This window comes from Cryptomeria japonica, chromosome 10 (genome assembly GCF_030272615.1).
Source record: "Cryptomeria japonica chromosome 10, Sugi_1.0, whole genome shotgun sequence".
NCBI lineage: Eukaryota > Viridiplantae > Streptophyta > Pinopsida > Cupressales > Cupressaceae > Cryptomeria > Cryptomeria japonica.
Genome location: NC_081414.1, coordinates 738761259 through 738779423, shown reverse-complemented (window position 1 = coordinate 738779423; position 18165 = coordinate 738761259). Strand labels below are relative to the sequence as shown.

At 36.3% G+C, this 18165-nt stretch overlaps 1 protein-coding gene across 1 annotated transcript in view; it reads right to left on the bottom strand.

Annotated features, from left to right (window-relative positions):
• The window catches only part of LOC131047348 (tRNA wybutosine-synthesizing protein 2/3/4), a 179480-nt gene that overhangs the window by 13432 nt on the left and 147883 nt on the right, over positions 1 to 18165 (bottom strand). The window contains exon 15 of the mRNA XM_057981225.2: positions 8726 to 8785. Coding sequence (XP_057837208.2) covers positions 8726 to 8785 — 60 coding nt within the window. The remainder of the gene's footprint in view (positions 1 to 8725; positions 8786 to 18165) is intronic.

Sequence of the window (18165 nt, the reverse complement as noted above, 5' to 3'; positions counted from 1 at the left end):
AACATACTAGTTGAAACTGTCAAAACCTCCTACAATCATTAACTCCATCGCAACCCTTAGATGGAATTGCCCTTTGCGATTTGTAATATGCCCCCTTGCTAGCCTCTATTTTTTTCCTTTTCACTCACTGTAATTTTGTTAAACAGTTTGCCTTCGTCACTGTAATAAGCAGCCCTATAGTTCTGATTTTTTGTGTTTTGTGTTTGGATTTATAGCTCATGAAATGCTTGCATTTGAAGCGTTAAAACATGAAACAACAATGGCTGATTGCAACTCTGAATCTAAATTAAAATCATAAACTATTGGCATTTGTCATTGATGTCAACTACATTCATTAAGTCTCATCCTTTCAGATTTCAGTCAGCCTTATACATACAGATGGTATTAACAGTGATATACATCCTTGAAATGCGTTATACTATTTGCTCTTAAATATTGGATTGCAGAAATAAATGCAGAGATATATTAACTTATAAGACCTGTATGTGATTAATGAGATTGAAGTATTTTTATGTATTTGTTCTCTGTGTTGGGTTCTAACTTCTCTTCCCACAAGCAAATTTGGAATATACATATATACACTTGTTTGTAATCAACTTATTGATGTCTGAGCTAAGCCTGTGTATCAGAGATCTGAATTATCAGATATCTGCATCATATTCAAATAAGTCTTATGGTTGGTTACAACTGAAGCAGTTATAACTTCATTTGTTGAGATTAAGTAATCTATTTGTTAGTGGGACAGTTATAACTGGCCACTGATTTGTGGAGGTTATGTTGGATGGAACATTTATTTTTGTTTTTGAGTCTTGCCTTCCATCGATATAGACTTTTATTAAAAGAAGACACCATAATGAAAAGAAGACACCATAATGAAAAGAAACATGATGGAATAGAAGTTGGGACAGTTGACAGTTGTCAGTTATAGTTGGTTGCAACTTATCAGTAACTTATTAAAAGATTGCAGTTGGCCGGTTCACTTCATATATTTTATTTATGCATTCCTTTATTGAAAAGTGTGATGGCCATGTGGAGACTCGATAGAAAGAGTATGTTAGTATTTTAAAAGATTTTTGTGAAAAAAATAAGTGCTGGAGATGTGAGAGAAAAAAAGCCAACATGTATATGAATGCTGAGTGATATGAAGTCATAAAACTTTAGGTAAACAGTGAATTCTAATACTGAAATGACAAGCATCTTGGCATTCAATAAAAGTGTACAAAGTGACAAGAGGAGAACAGATCACAAATAGGAGACGTGAAGGGTAACATTCCAGATTTCGGTGACTTAGATATTTGCAGTGTTGATTGAAGTGATTTGCAGATCTCACTCACTATTTAAGCATACATAGATACATTAATTTCACTGCAGATCTAATTCAGATTCAGAACATTCTTCTGTGCAGATTTGTTTCAGATATACAGAGGCATCTTGACAATGTCATTTCATCAGCATATCTTTTAATTAAAACATGTGCATTCTGTGAGTTGTATGCAGAGATACAGTTGTATTTGATATTCAGATTGGTACAACTTATAATTTATTTTGAATTCAGAAAAAGGATATTGGATATTGTTTCAATTTGTAATTGATTGAAGTCTATTTGTATATCCTTTGGGTTGGTGCCATAAGGATTCTGAGTTGGTGATCAGATTGTGGAGTTAGGGCGTTGAAAGAGTTGGTGCTCTTAAAATAGGGGTTTGGTGACTCAGGGTTGGTGCCCTTAAAGATTGTAATTGGTTTTTAATTATGAGGCTGGATTAGGACAGTAGATCCTAGCAGCATTACTCACCGTGTTATTTCCCATCTCCTAGCAGCGTTACTCACCATGGTATTTCCCATCTGCAGCCCCAAGATCACTATGTTAAACCAAACTAAAACTGAGTATGATCCCAAGGTCCCAAATCAAACTAGGAGATCTGTTGCACCATCTTCTCCAAGAACTATCTTGCTGAACATCTGTACAAGAGACCTCTCGAACTCCACCTGAAAGAAGAGCGATCCAAAACTAGAAAAATCCGGTCAACTCTTCTAAGAATTGCCCTTTGAAGATCCCAATTCTAGGCACAATAGGAGGAAGCTTGAGAAATTCATCAGAAACTATCTCATTCCCAACACCCTGCATTCCTCCAAAAGTACTGATACTGAATAGCAATCTATTGTTCCAAAGATGAGTACAATTTGAAATCAAGCAGTAATGATAATTGGGTGCCCAAACATCCAACCTACGCTCAAACGAATTAACGAAATTAGTCATCGCCCTCATTTGAGATGCAAAAATGGCTCTATCATTAAGCTGATTGGATTGAAAGTGCTCAAATCTACAATTGTGCAATTCTGAATTTTCTAGTTGCAACATCTGCAAAGAGAAATTGTCACTGCAAGATAGAGAAAACTTGGCCCAAATCAAATTTTTGCTTGTACTCTTGGCCAAAGTTGTCTTTCCAAAGGTTACCAGCTCCAAAGGAAACCAAATCCTTTTCATAAGCTCCCTCCAATCCATCTACAATAACTGAAATGGGCTTCTATGAATTCTGAAAGAAGAGGTAGTGGCAACAACCATATTACTTTTATGGTCCCTGGCTTCCCATATCAAATTGTAGAACGTGTTGTAAGAGATGAAGTTTGTCAACCAATCACCCTGAATTAACCATCCATACATGTAAGACATCAAGGCAATGTGAAAAAGAACTCCCAAATGCCAATAAACCAACACAAATGGCCACCAAACCTCGCTGTCATAACTCTGATCAGCAACATAGATGATATCAAACATGTCATCAAACTAATGCAAATCAAAGAAAATCACTCCACACTCCATCTCTATCCAAAAGAAATATCCCTCAACATTCCCCTACTACTGAATCGTTGATGTAGTCAATGCAAAATCAGGAAGTGCTATATGATTCCAACTAGGATAACCACTAGTCCATAAGGAATCAAAGAATATGAAGTCTCCAATCAACAAAGATTTCGCTTCCATATCAAGAGAAATAGGTGGCAAACTCAAAAATGAAGTATGTATGCCATCACTATTCAACACAAACAACTCTTGAGTGGCTGGCCCACTAAGAGAATCATCAACCAAACCACTATCACCATAATGAGAATGATAAACTATCTCAACTGGGAACTCTAGATTAAGCAACTCATGTCTCTCATCATCAAAAGAATGGAGAATATCATGAATATGTTGAAGGCAGAGAAACGAGAATTGCCCGGACTTGCCCAAACTCGGCGAGTTCGGGTCAGAGTCATGCCTCCCGAGTCTGCAAAGCTCGGACTCGAACTCAGCCAAGTCCAGGAGGCAAAATCGCCAGACTCGCCAAGTTGGCGAGTTTGGCCTAAAATCGCCAAAATCGGCGAGTCCAGTGCCTGAAACTCGGCCGCCGGCTGGGTTAAATAGAATGACAAAAAAAAACATTTTAAAAAGTTTTTTGAAATGAATGATCTCGTCTTTGTTCACTACAACCTCCGCCTGAGAATGAGAAAAATTAGGGTTACAACATGTCAGCCAATAGAAAAATAACATCCGACGCCTTTATAAAATAACATGTCAGCCGATAGCTGCCCCTTGACCCCACCTTGGGGGCGCTACCCCCAAACCCCGGTCGAAAAATATGGGGGGAAACTGCATCGATAGAAGTAGGGAAAATTTAACCTCTGAGTCTGACACTGATTGGATCGACCAGGTAGATATAGAGGCTGAGACTGTAGCCATGGCAGAAAATCAGAATCATTGTCATGTGTTTGAATGCTATTTTTGACCCCTTTAAGTGCATCATTATTGCAAATTTCATGACCGACACTTGTAACCTTGTCTTCATGAGTATTCACAAGTGTAAGGGCTACAATATCAAGAGGAGGATGTAGACTATCGCTGTCCCAACTCAGACTTTTGTGATCCTCTTCTTCGCTTCCACTGGAATCATCAAACATCACCAAATCTTGACTTGTCTCATGTCCTTTCCATGTGATTAGAGGTGATAGTGTCTCAAATAATTCTTCTTCAAATGATTTCACAAAACTGCCAGGTATTTCCTTGTGAAGCTCTTCAATCCTTTCATTAACGTGTTCAATTTCTATGCCTCTTGCATTGTCATTTTGCACCATAGAAGTGGCGGCTATAGAGGACTGATTTTTTGATTTAGATGATGAAGAATGTGTCAAACTCAATTCCAAACAAAGTTCAACAATCTGATTTTCTGCTTCTTGTAGGGCCACTTGAGTAGTCTCCAACAAATTTTTTGTATTCATTAACTCATAGGTAAGATTGTCAACTTCTTCTTTCCTTCCCAATGCATCAGAATATATTTCAGCGAGATTGAGGAGATGGTCTTGATCGGAGAGAAGATGTAAATAATCTGATTTCATTTTCTTCATAGCTTCCTTGATCACTTGTAAGTGAGAAGGTTCTTCTTCAAGTCCCTTTTGTCTTCTCTCAAGTTCGATCTTTCAAAGGTGATCTTCAACCATTATCAAAATGTGATAGTGCTGCAACAATCTTATTCTCCTTGACCTTCAATTGGTTCACCAATGTATGTGACTTACTAGGCTTATGAACTCCATCTGCTTCACATGATGAATTATCTAGTTGGCCTTGAAGAGCTTGATTCTCACAATCAACTCCTTCTATCATAACTTCTTGGCACACATGCTGATCTAAAACTTGGGCAGTGTTAGGCCCAATTATAGAATTGTCTTCATCATCATTTGGTGTCAAAAGACTAATAGGCTCATCTAATTCAACTATCCCACTAAATGGGGTCATGCACATTTCATTTAGAAATAGTGTAACAGCATTAGAATCACATTTAGAATCATCAAGAGTAACCATCATCTCACCAATTTTGTCAAGCCTAACCTCCAAGTTACCCACAAAGAAACTAATTCAATCCATACCTAAAGAAACAATTGATTCTCCCTTGATTTCTTGAACATCATTGTACGCATCTGTGATAGGACATGAAGAAGCTACTTCATCCTCATTTTTACAAGCATAAGACCCATCTGAAGCAATTTCTTCTCTCCCAAACTTTTTGTCTATGCCTTTTTCTTCTACTAAGACCTTAACCATTTCCCTTGTGCATACGTGATTAGGCTCTCAAGCCGCTTTGCAAGAAAGGAAAAGATTTTGACTCTACAAATCATTCTGACTAACATCCCAAATCTTTTCACTAGAAGAGCCATTTTCATTAACTTATGATTTCTTTTTGAAGATGGATCTAAACCAGCCAAGATGCTCACGCAAAAAACTGAAGATCTTCTAGTAGCTCTTCATAAGTCTTCATGTTTCTAATTAACCCTTTAGGATGGCAGGATACACCTTCTCTAATACCACTATAATATGCCCCCTTGCTAGCCTCTATTTTTTCCTTTTCACTCACTGTAATTTTGTTAAACAGTTTGCCTTCCTTGCTATAATAAGCAACCCTACAGTTCTGTTTTTTTGTGTTTTGTGTTTGGGGTTTATAGTTCATGAAATGCTTGCATTTGAAGCGTTAAAACATGAAACAACAATAGCTCATTGCAACTCTGAATCTAAATTAAAATCATAAACTTCTAGAAATATCATACCATAAACTTTCTGGGAATCAACATACTAATTCACCTACAGAATTTATTTCAGTCCATTTGCTGATTTCTCAATCCATACAACAACACAATGTGTTAGAACAATTACAGAATTATTTCAAACTTAGATTGTTGGTTTCTCAATTCATACAACAGCAAATAACGTGTTGAAACCCCTAGCTGCAGCCACAATATTCCAGCAGAGGTACGGCTGGTATTAATACTGTCACAATAACAATCAATCAATGTAGCAAGTACGATAGCAGTGTCACTATAGCAACGATATTGTAGCACATCACTTTAGCAAACTCTTAAATCTTTTCCTTTCCCTTCAATTTTTTTTGCTACCACTATTTCCCTCAAATCTGCTCTAACTATCTTCTCTAAATCCTCCCTTCTCTATTTAAAATTCCAAGACTCTGTATGCCCGATGTATTTCCTCAATGAAGACACCATTAATTCTCCCGACTGTGTCTTGTAACAGTGAGAAAAATGTCACTCATGAGGGATTTCGTCCTTACAAACCCTTGAAGATGAACTCTCCAACAATTTCACAAATTTCTTATTCAATCCAGCCTACTGAAAAAGAACTCTCAAGAGTCTTTTATAACATTCTCAGGAGAGCCCACACACATCCCCAGCCAATGTGGGATAAATAGAAATGCTTCTTTTTAACAATATCCAAGTCTCCAAGTATTAAAAGGAAGGGGTACTTTTAATTTTTAAAGAACTTCTGTTTTAATTTAAGTCCCCATGTCAATAAAGTTAAATATTTAACTTTATAACTTAACTTTATTGATAAATAAATTAATAATTGCAAACAATTATTAAAATCTTCAGTCGAAATCCACCACTAACATAGACAAGATATTAATTGCAAGTTCAATGATTTTCCAAACCTAATCCAGCTGACTTACTATAAATAGTAAGTACCAAAAAAAAAAACATCAAAACACCTTAGAATCACGTGCAACTAAAACTGCCTAGGCCAAATATCCTCAAGATCCCTTCAATGTCCTAGTAGCCTACGAGACTATGGATAAATTGGCTAACAACAACATTATACAACATGGGCTAGAAAGCCACATTACATGATTAAAGGGTTTTCATCCTCTACCCACCTAAGACTGATGGGTTTCTGTCCACAAGACTCCTCACCAATAAGTATTTGTCCACTAAAGAACACACAAGCACACAACTCTATGAATAAAAATGTCAAATGAGCAAAATGTACAAAATGAAAAATTGTGAAGTATTAATAGGCATTGGCTCAAAATGGATGCCCAAATCCCATGCCTAGCCTACACGAATAGACCAAAGTGGATGCCAAAATTAGTTATAACGGCTACCATAACTTAATTATAATATTCAATACCTCTTGCTTGTAACAATCAAATGGATCCACAAGTAAATCAATGAAATATTACTAGATATGGTTCCAATATTCCTAATTAATATTTAATTTGTTCGAAAATGAGAATTAAGTTCAAGAAAAGCTAAATATTGAATACGGTTCTTTTCCCTAGTTGCTTCAATTAACCCTTGGGAAAATAGGATCATGGTACCACCCATCTAGGTATTATCTAATTGTAGAACTGAGAGGCATACGGTAAGATATATAGATTTGTATTGAGGAGTTGGATCAAAGGTGATATACTTTAGGGAATAATTTCAGTTGGGATGTGGTCCTATTATTTGGGAATAAAAGAACCAAAGGGTCATTGTTGTTCCCACCATTCAGGAAAAATATAGAGAAATTAATATAGCATAGGAGATCTTGTGCATGAGACACATTAATGAAGGTTAGATTTTCAAATTGGTTTCCATGTATCTCGTACAACAATAGTTAGGAGCACATGCATTTCATTTGAAGCTACATTTAGGATGGGCACATGGAAAAGATATTTTTGTAAGGTGAGTTAAAAATTGCTGATATCTTCAAAAGCCACAGGTAGACAAAAAATTTGTCAATTGGGCGACTAGCTTATATAATATGCATATATCACTAGCCGAGATTAAGAAGGATTCCCTCTCTTTTGGAAGGAATTTCAGCCTCTGTGGAAGCTATCCTTCAATCTCTTCAAGTAGTCATTTAGGGGAGGTTTGGAGTAGATGTAAATCTCTCTTATCAAACCCTTTAGAGATCTTTAATTTAAGCCCATTGCAACATATGTTAGCATTTGGCCTCTCACTTCACACATTAGAAACTGAAATATTATTTACATGTTGCTGTGAATTGTGACCATTCATTACACAAACAATTGTGATTGTACTATTGTTGAATATATTGTGATATTGGATTGCTTTATGTATTCCCCCTTAATTCTTCATGTTCATATTCTACATTGCAAATTAGGAATACATATTTCTTGTTAATTTTGAATATTGTGTTAAAACATTCACAACACAGATGATTCTTTTCTATTCAAGATTCTTCCCACAATAGAATTTAGATTTCCTTCATATTTCCGATATCAATAATGACTTGATTAAGCTTTCTTTCGAGAAAATGAAATTCTAAAGAGTTTTGCCTTGGACATGGCACTATTCATTAAACAATTGAGCAGGGTTTTTCAAGGAGACAAATAAATACAAAGATAGCAGCCATTCTCTCTTTTGGCAAGATGGACCTTTGCATTATCCTTTTTGCACGGTGCTGTGTGAAATTTGTGAATATTCCTCATAGATCTGATTTTCACACAGGGATATAGTAAATTTCAAAGAGTGATGAATGTTTGATGGAGAAAAGTTGAATGTGAAGCCCACATGAGGAAAAGTGATCATCCTCAAGCAGGTTAGGTGAAAGACAGCAGCAGTGGAGATGAAATTGCCGGTTTCAATTGATTTGAACAAGCAGCAAACATGTTCATTAATCGTGAATCTCACTTATAATGAAAAGTACTCAAAAATCAAGATAGAACATGGCAAAGCAATCCCACTATAATATGTTCACAATATAAGCATGCCACAGATAAATATTAGTTAGATCTTACAACATTAAACTATGACAAATAATCTTACACAAAGTATTCAAAGAAATGGCAAACAACTACATTATGTATTCAAAGTAAAGAAGACAAACCATTTTTTTCATCCACTTAAATATTTACAATACAGAAACATATCATGCAAACAAAGCATGAATCCAAACCTTGGTCATGCCCAACTCTGTAAGAAGCTTATTTGTTGTTTCTTTTCCTTCTGCAATTTCCTGTACAATTTTAAAGAATATATAATAAATATCTAAGGAAAAAAGAAATCCACGGCCAACATTAATATCATGTTGCCTCTCTTTTCTCCTCCTATATATTCACTTCCAAGCCAAGTGTGAACTCTTGCAAACTTGCATATATGATAACAATTAAAGCCATGAAGTTCATCCAGTTATGTCAGATGCTAACTCAAAAAATAAAATTAAGAATTTGAGCTACAGCTGTGAATAAGCGAAGATGAAGAAGCCTCTAATACTATCAAAAATTAAAGAAGCCACTCAAATTCCTCAAACTAGTGTTTCACACTCCAAAAATAATTGTTTTCCTACATTAGTTTGGAAATGCTGCTTAGCTAAATTACTCAATGACAAAAACACTGTTTGGGTCATATTTATAGTTTAACAGAATGTGGAAAACAAATGAGACGAATCATTATAGATGTTTTTTATATGCAAGCTCAAAGAAAAACAAATGATGCCATTCCAAAATCATTCTTTGCAATTGTAATGCATTTCATGCTTTTCAAGGCGGCTATCACCATGGTGTACAAAGCAAGTTCATCTTATATGCCAAATGTTAAAACTAGACTGAGAACTACCATCTTGGAAAAACCTATTCTTAGTATAATTTGTTGTCAGAGAATATGAACATAACATGAGTAAACATGGATGATCTATCATCATGAATGGGTAGATCAACATAATAGACCGACCACTAACTAAAGCCATAGCTCTTTGGAAAGCACAGGGACTGAGGACATCAAGTTTGAGTTCCAAATTTTAAAATATGCTATTAAAGAGATTGGATCTTCCAATGTAGTGCAGCTGGTTATAGAGGTGACATTTATGTGAAGGGAAATAGGGTTGAGGATACTTAAAGAACATCTACTTGACCCTGCATTTGCATGCAATGAAAAGATAAAATAAGACATTGCAAAATTTCAGGGGATCAAACACATTATGGCAAATCCCAGGGATGAGCAAAAGTCCATTGCAACCACCACACCTCATTGGTATTGTTTTGATCCTTTTCAAAGAAGGGAATCCTCAAACCAATTGAAACGCGATTTAATTCCCATTTCATTTTATTGGAGGAGATGCTTGAGCTGCAAGGGCCCTTGCAACTAATGATTGTGTCACTGATTTGGACTTGGCATCAAATTCCAAGGCAAGTCAAGGGAAAAGGGTAAAAGATGTGGTGGTGAGTGATTTTTTCTTCTGGATATGAGATACATCATATCCATTATACCCCTTATTTTACCATCATCAGCTATGGGGACTATTAACAATCCCAAACTCAGAGAGATTTATAGCACATAGATAGTATGCTTCGCCAAATGATGGCCAAATTCATAAAAAATACTCCAAGTTAGAATACCATAAAAAAAGTATTCAGTCCTTCATTCAACAAGAGAAACCTAGTAAAGTTGTTTCTATTAATGAAAAGGAGGTGAAGATGAGATTTATGAAGGCCCTCAAGAAAACATATGACGTGAAGAATACTGCAATAACAAAGGTTCAGCGGATCAAATTTGTTAAGGTCAATGACAACAAGAGTTTGACTGACATAAACACGAAAGATTAGGGCAAATGAAAAACCAGTAAGTTGTGCCAGCATTATAGAACTCTGATATTATTACAATTTTATTCCCCTTGCCTCCTTTCACAACTTTCTAGTCCCTCTATTGCTAAGAGGAATTCATCTATATATAGCTTCATCCGCTTTGTTGAGACAAAGAAGCATAACTATAAGAGAGCAAAGAAACTTCTAGTTGTGCACAATGCTTTGTATCTCATTGACCACAAGAAAACTGATTACAAGGAGAGTTCAATGCCACACTGAGAAGTGATCCTAAGGAGTGGAGGTGCATTGATTGTGACTAGGATATGCAACAAGGATTGGTTGAAGTCTCCTTGTAGTAGCCAAATCAGTCTATCAGTTCTAGTGAAGAGCAATTCATGACATTTCTATCTAATGCTGATTTAAAAAATTAAGCTTGCTGCTTAATGTAGTTAAATATTCAGGGATTTGGTTTGTGGATTAGGTCAAAACAAAATTGGGGTTGGGTTAATTTTCGACATAAACATATAAAAATTATATATATCTAATATCCTTGAAGCACCTAATTTGATTTTTAAATAATAAATCATATATACAGGTATCGATTTAATTTTTTATACCTTAATAATTTTGTTGAATGATAGACTTTTACTATCAATTGAAAAAATAGGCTTTTATAGTTGTTATACTCCACCAAAATGACTGTCAAAATATGATTTATACTATACTCAGATGAGGATGGACATCTTGCCAAGTGACACTCTCAAACTGCACTACCACCATCATCATTTGTTGTACCTATCTGAAGATCATTCTAATGAACCTTTGTTGTACCTGCCTCGCCTTCCTGATAATTAGGGCCTGATCTATCCACCGAAGGTTGGATTTAGGGCCACAAAAGGAAATTACGGTTTCCTACAACATTTAGATATTTTATTTTATATGCCAGCAGTAATATTAGATCAGTGGCATAATTATTGCAGCACAAAATACATACACGACCCATTCTAGATTTTTGAGGATTTTCCAGGTTGGCTGGGCTACCAATCCAGACCCATCCCATCTCTTAGGGCTAATAGGGCCACCTAAGGATGGGCCTAGCTTACCCCTGGCTTGCACTCATTATCTTGAATGTACTAACAAACAGAGGATATCAGGAAGATAATAATGCATACAGAAAACATAAATTCATGACTATATTACTTGGTTAACATTTATCCATTATATATAAATTTGTAGGGATTAATTCATTATATTTGTGCCTAGTTGCAGAAACATGACTATCATTGATTAGCATTCCTTTTCTTTACTTATTAGTTGTGTCTGAGAATGAATGAATTATTTTTATTCTTCTATCTATCACTAAAGTGTATTTTAATGCAGCATACTAAACCTGATATTGCAAGTTACCTATCTGGCATGAAGATTAAGTTCATTTTACCCTTTTGTACATTACAAATGTGCTTAGTTCATTTGGCAAGACATTTTTTAGGCATGGAACTAGTCTAGTAATTAATCTAGGCCACTAGTTAAATTATATTCATTACTATTATATGAGGAATGAAAGCAGATTTAATACAACTTGCACAAAGACATACTTCATCATTTCGACATTTAAGCAGATTGGCCTAGAGACATACCAGCCTGCTGGCGATGGGGAGGGATGCTTACTAGGCGCTGGTCCTTCATCGCTGGGAAGAACCAACGACTAGCCCTTTCACATCGTCTGCTGACTGATGCGTTCCCTAGGTAGTCCTCATGGTTGTCTAGGCATCATAAATTATGAAAAACAAATAAATATTATTACTGAGTAACGAAGTTACCTGCTGGATGCTTCTCCTTGCCCTTCTCTCCTTGTCACCTCCTCTTCCATGTTTCCTTGGGGTATGGGTTTATACCTCTTTGAAACCATGCGATTCCCCTTGAAACATGGTGTCTATTCCAGAGGTGGCTTGGGAATGGACACGTCCTTTCATTACTCTCACTAGTTAAAATAAAACGTATTTTAAGCGGTAAAAATAATTTATGTATTGAATAAATATATATTTATGTACATGTATTGTTTAATGTTTCTAATCATTGCCTGCTGTCTACACCGGAATATGACAATCCTCCCCCCTTACATTGCTTGTCCTCAAGCGATGTGGAGATTTGGGTGGTTAGAGATCTCTTCACCCTCCCAGGTTGCATCCTCCTTCGGCAACCCTTTCCATAAGATCAAGTATTCTACAATGTTTTTACTCTTTATTATCCTTTCTCTTACATCTAAAAGGGCTTCTGGCTCCAGTGTTAATTTTCTCTCGTCATCTAACAGACTTAACTCCTTGCATGTGTATACGTGCTGCCCTAATTCTCTTTTTAATCTAGACACATGGAATACATTGGGGATGCGGCTGCCTAAAGGAAGCTGAAGTTCATATGCTACCTCTCCTACCTTCCTTGATATTGGGTAGGGTCCGTAGAACCGTGGCTTCAGTTTCTCTGCCCCACTAGATTTCAACGAAGACTATTTGTAAGGCTGCAACCGTAGGAAGACTAAGTCTCCTATCTCAAATGATCTTTCAATACGATTACGATCAGCGTATATCTTTTGCTGATTTTGGGCTTGATGCATGTGATCTTTTAGAGCCCTTAGGATGTCCATGCTTTCCTGAATAAAATCCCTGGCTCGTGGTACTTGACTTTCTGGAGTAACTAGTGATCCAAAAGAGGTGGGTTCATAACCATAAAGTGCTTTGAAAGGGCTCATTTGGATCGACATATGATGTGTAGTGTTATAACAGTATTCTCCTAAATGTAACCATTTGATCCAAGCTTTTTGCTGCCCAGTGACATAATTTCTTAGATATCCTTCAATCCATTTGTTGACGATTCCAGTTTGTCCATCAGTTTGGGGATGATAGCTACTGTAGACGTATAAAAATGACCATATTCCTAAATGAATATTTAATGTTCATTTTATTCTCATTCTTCTATTTTAGTTAAATCTAATTTAATTAAATCACCACATTCTTCTATTTAATTAAATAAATTATTCAATTTATTTATTTAAATTCACTTGAGCCCTTTATATCATTTGATTGAATAAATCATTTTATTTAATTAAACCCCTTCTCTCCACTTTTAATTAAATTTACATTTAATTAAATAGTTTACCCCAATTAAATAAATCTAATTTATTTAAATCTCCAACTTACAACCAAATTGAAATAAAGCAATTTATTTTAATTAATCCTTTATCCTCCACCCACTTGTATTTTCCTACAAATGCAAGTTGCACAACTATTTTAAATAATTATTTATTTAAAATCCTATTTATCCTCACCCACTTGAAACCTTTAATGGTTTCCCTTAAAGTCTTCAAACTTAATGGCTTCATTCTAGAGTCTTCTTAAACCTTTAATGGTTTCCCTTAAAGTCTTCAAACTTAAAATCTTCAAACTTAATGGCTTCTTTCTAGAGTCTTCTTAAGCATTTAATGGTTTCCCTCAAAGTCTTCAAGCATTTAATGCTTTGTCTTCCTTTTTCTCATGTAAATAAATTAAGATTTATTTAAATCCAAAATTCACATTCACATTTAAATAAATTAATATTTATTTAAATATTTATCCAAATGCAAATTACACCATTTAATTGAAATAATGATTTTATTTTAATTGAAAATCCCAAAATTCCTCCCACTTGCATTCTCCTACAAAATCTACTTGCTGCCTAAATCCCTTCTGGATTCTTCTAACTCCTTCTAATTAGCCTAATCCTATCCTAATCATTGTCACATCCCTAAGCAAAGGGAAGTCACTTTTCAAACCTTCAAAGTCTTTGAAAGCCATTAAAGGCTTTAGGTCTTCAACAACTTAACCTTGAAAGTCTTCCAAACCATTAATGGTTAACTCAACCCTCTTGCATGGTTAGAGACTTTTTGACTAACTTAACCCTCATCTAACCCAAGGGTTTCATCAAGCATTCATTGCTTTGACCATAGTTATCCCTTTAACCCTTGCACATTCATTTATCCCTTGGATAAAAGGAATATCCATTAACCTAACCCTAACCCAACCCCCTAGGGTAACCATCATGTCCCCTCAAGCATTTTATGCTTCCTACCTCTCCTCTCAAACAGTCTTATGTTGACAATTGTCACCATTTCATTGGTGAAAATTGTAAACATGGATTGATAACTTTCAATCCTGACCCTTGATAACTCCTCCAATATTGACCCTCCATTGCCCTATTTTTACTATAAATAGAGCTCTCCTTCCTCCATTTCAAAGATCATCCAAGCTTTTAGTATCTCATTTATGCTCAATTTTATCAATACATTTAGCCTCTCTTTGCAATAGGAATTAATCTAATATAGCATTTTAGAATATTTCCTTTATCATTAGCTTAAATCATTAACGAGTATATCATGTTAGGATAGTATTGTTACTAACCTTGTCATCTTATAATCTAGTTTAACTCATTTTGTAGAATCATGCATAGATAGGATGCATTTCATGTTAAAATCAATCTAAAAGCATCCCTCGTTCTTGCATTAGTCATCCCTAAGTCACTTTGCTCAGTGATCTGAGAGCAAAGGCATTGGCTTGAGGGACCTTGTGAGATAGAGAACCATGGAACCTACCTTGGGAAGTTGAGTCATTCTTCATGACTCCATAACTTGCACCAAGAAGTCCTGTGGGTGTGTGGACAAGCCCTTTGAACATAATTTTCACATTTTAAGTTTCATCGCCCCGCTTTTCTTGCATACAGCTAGTACTCGGAGTGAGACTAGTCCCTGCCATCCTGAAGATTTCTTGCCAAAATTGCCCCATAAACCAGCTGTCTCGATCACTTATGATATTTTGGGGCAGCCCATGAAGTCTGAAGACTCCATTAAAAAACACTTATGCTACTTGAGATGCTTGGAATTTGTTTGTTACAGCAAAGAAGTGTGCATATTTGGTCAGACGGTCCACGACCACATATATACAATCTTTTCCTTCGGCCTTGGGTAGGTCGGTGATAAAATCCATCGAAATGCTTTCCCTCTTCTGTTCGAGAATGGGCAATGGATGTAGCAACCCGGCTGGGTGGTTGAGTTTTGCTTTGTTCTTCTGGCACTGTGTACATTCTTGTACGTATTTTTGGACTTCCTTCTTAAGTCCTTTCCAAGAATATCGTTCTCTGATTTGTTTATGTCTTATAGAACCTTGGGTGTCCTGCCAATGGATTATCATGGTACTCTTTAACTATTACTTCCTTGAGTTTAGAGTTGGGCACCAAGTACAACCTATCCTTATATAGGATAAGCTCCTCCACAACTTTGTATTTTGCATGACTTGATGGGTCCCTCAAGATCTCGCTAGCAAAAGGGTCTTTGGCGTATTCTACCAAAAGATCATATTTCCAATCAGCATTTATAGAAGTTATGGTATTTATTTGTGGCTTCTTTGATAAGGCATCTGCTACCACATTGGTTGTTCCTTTAACGTATTCAATATCAAAGTCATAAGCTTGTATCTTGCTGACCCATTTTTGTTGCCTATCATTTAGATCCCTTTGGTTTAAAAAGAATCTTAGGCTATTATGATCTGTCTTTACATGGAATTTGGTGCAAACCAGGAATTGGCAGAATTTGGCTAGGGCATGCATGATGGCTAACATCTCTTTATCATAGACGAGGTAATGCTTTTCTGTTTCTGTCAGCTTACGGCTTTCGAAGGCTATGGGGTGTTTGTTTTGCATGAGGACAGCTCCAATCCCTTCTCCGAAGGCATCACATTGTAGTTCAAAGGAAGGGAAAAATCAGGGATAGCTAGGACGGGGCATGAGCTCATAGCTTCCTTCAGACTTTCAAAAGATCTTTAGGCTGCTTCGCTCCAAGCGAAACCCCCTTTCTTAGTTAGATCGGTGAGAGGGGCTACCACTTTGGAGAAACCCGGTACAAACCTTCTGTAGTAACTGCATAACCCCAAGAACCCCCTTAATTGTGTGAGGGACTTAGGTCTAGGCCATTCTCTGATAGTGGCTATCTTCTCCTCATCCACGCTAACCCCCTCTGCATTAATCTTATGCCCTACATATAGGATTTCCTCCATTCCAATCTCACATTTGGATGCCTTAGAATAAAGTGACTCTTGCTCTAGGATCCTCAATGTGTCCTCAATGTGTTTGAGGTGCTCCTCCCAAGTTTTGCTATAGATCAAAATGTCGTAAAAAAAAACTAGTAGAAATTGCCTTAGTTGCTTGCGGAAAGTATGATTCATACATGACTAAAATGTTGCTGGTGCATTGGTTAGACCGAAAGGCAGAACCAAGAATTCAAAATGTCCATAGTGACACCGAAAAGTTGTTTTGTGGATGTCCTCTTCCCTCATCCCGATTTGATGATATCCTGATCGAAAATCGATCTTGGAGAAATATCTGGCTCCGTGTAGTTCATCAATCAACTCATCTATCCTTGGGATTAGGTACCTATTTTTGATGGTTTTCATACTCAATGCTTTGTAGTCAATACACATTCTTAGAGTGCTATCTTTCTTTTTAACAAGTACCACCGATGATGCGAAAGGGTTGGAACTAGGTTGGATGTGTCCCATAGCAAGTAGTTCCTTAATGGTTTTCTCAATTTCTTCCTTATATTTGTGAGGGTGGCGATAAGGGGTAGTGATGACTGGTTTTGCTCCCTCTTCCAATTCTATAGTATGTTCAAACCCCCGTTTGGGAGGCAAACCTTGGGGAATTTCCCCAAACACCCCTTTATATTTCTCCATGATGGGTTTGATGTCCATATGCGTGGATTTCTCATGAGTATTTCTCTTATCTAGTATCATGCATTTGGCCACCCATTCTCCTCGTCCCTTTCTAAAAATTTGCTCCAATTTCTTACAACAAACCACTTTAGGGATACCATCAGGTAAACCCTTGAGAGTAACTTCCTTCCCTTCATGCTGAAATCTGATTATTTGGTTAGGGAGATCAAACATGAAACATGTTAAATTTTGTAACCTCGGTCGTACTATTTCATGCTTCCGATATATATATATATATATATATTGGATTACATATACTAATATGTTAACGTTAACTAATGATAAATAAAACCAAAGTTAACTTATTACGTTTGATCAACGGTTGCACCATTCATGGTATCGGGTGGTAAAGCGATTCTCAAACAATTCACACTCCCTCTGATCGGGTAAGTAAATGGTGACTAGTTTATATATTGTGGTGAGAGGTACATAGGGAAGAGATGTGTCTTCCCACGTGGGAAGACATATCTCTTCACTACGTAACCCCTCATCCACTTATATAGCATGCTTAGGATGTACACACCGAAATTAATAAGTGTGGTGCATCTTCAAAACACGCTATAGCAGATAAAATACAACTTTCAGATCATATCTCCATCTCTTCTATTTTGATCACAGAATTTTGAAAGAACATAACATGGTATCAGAGCCAAGTTAAGGAAGATCATATTAAAATTTTGTAACGATCTCATAAACTTTCACCAAGCTCTTACTAAGATCACATTCCCATAAATCTAATGGCAACCGGAGTTAGGTTTGAAGATAGATTAGATGGAGCATCAAATTTTGTATCTTGGAAATTCAAGATCATGCTTGTTTTGAAAGAAAATAAAATTGAATCCCATTTCAAAAGTGAAATTCCTGAACCCTCTGATGATACAGAGAAAATTCAGTGGAGCAAGGACAGTGAGAAGGCCCTTAAGATAATTGTGGATTCAGTAAGAGACCACATTGTACCAGTTATTTCTAGATATCAGACGGCCTCAACAACACTAGCTGACATTTATGAAATCAACAACACTAGC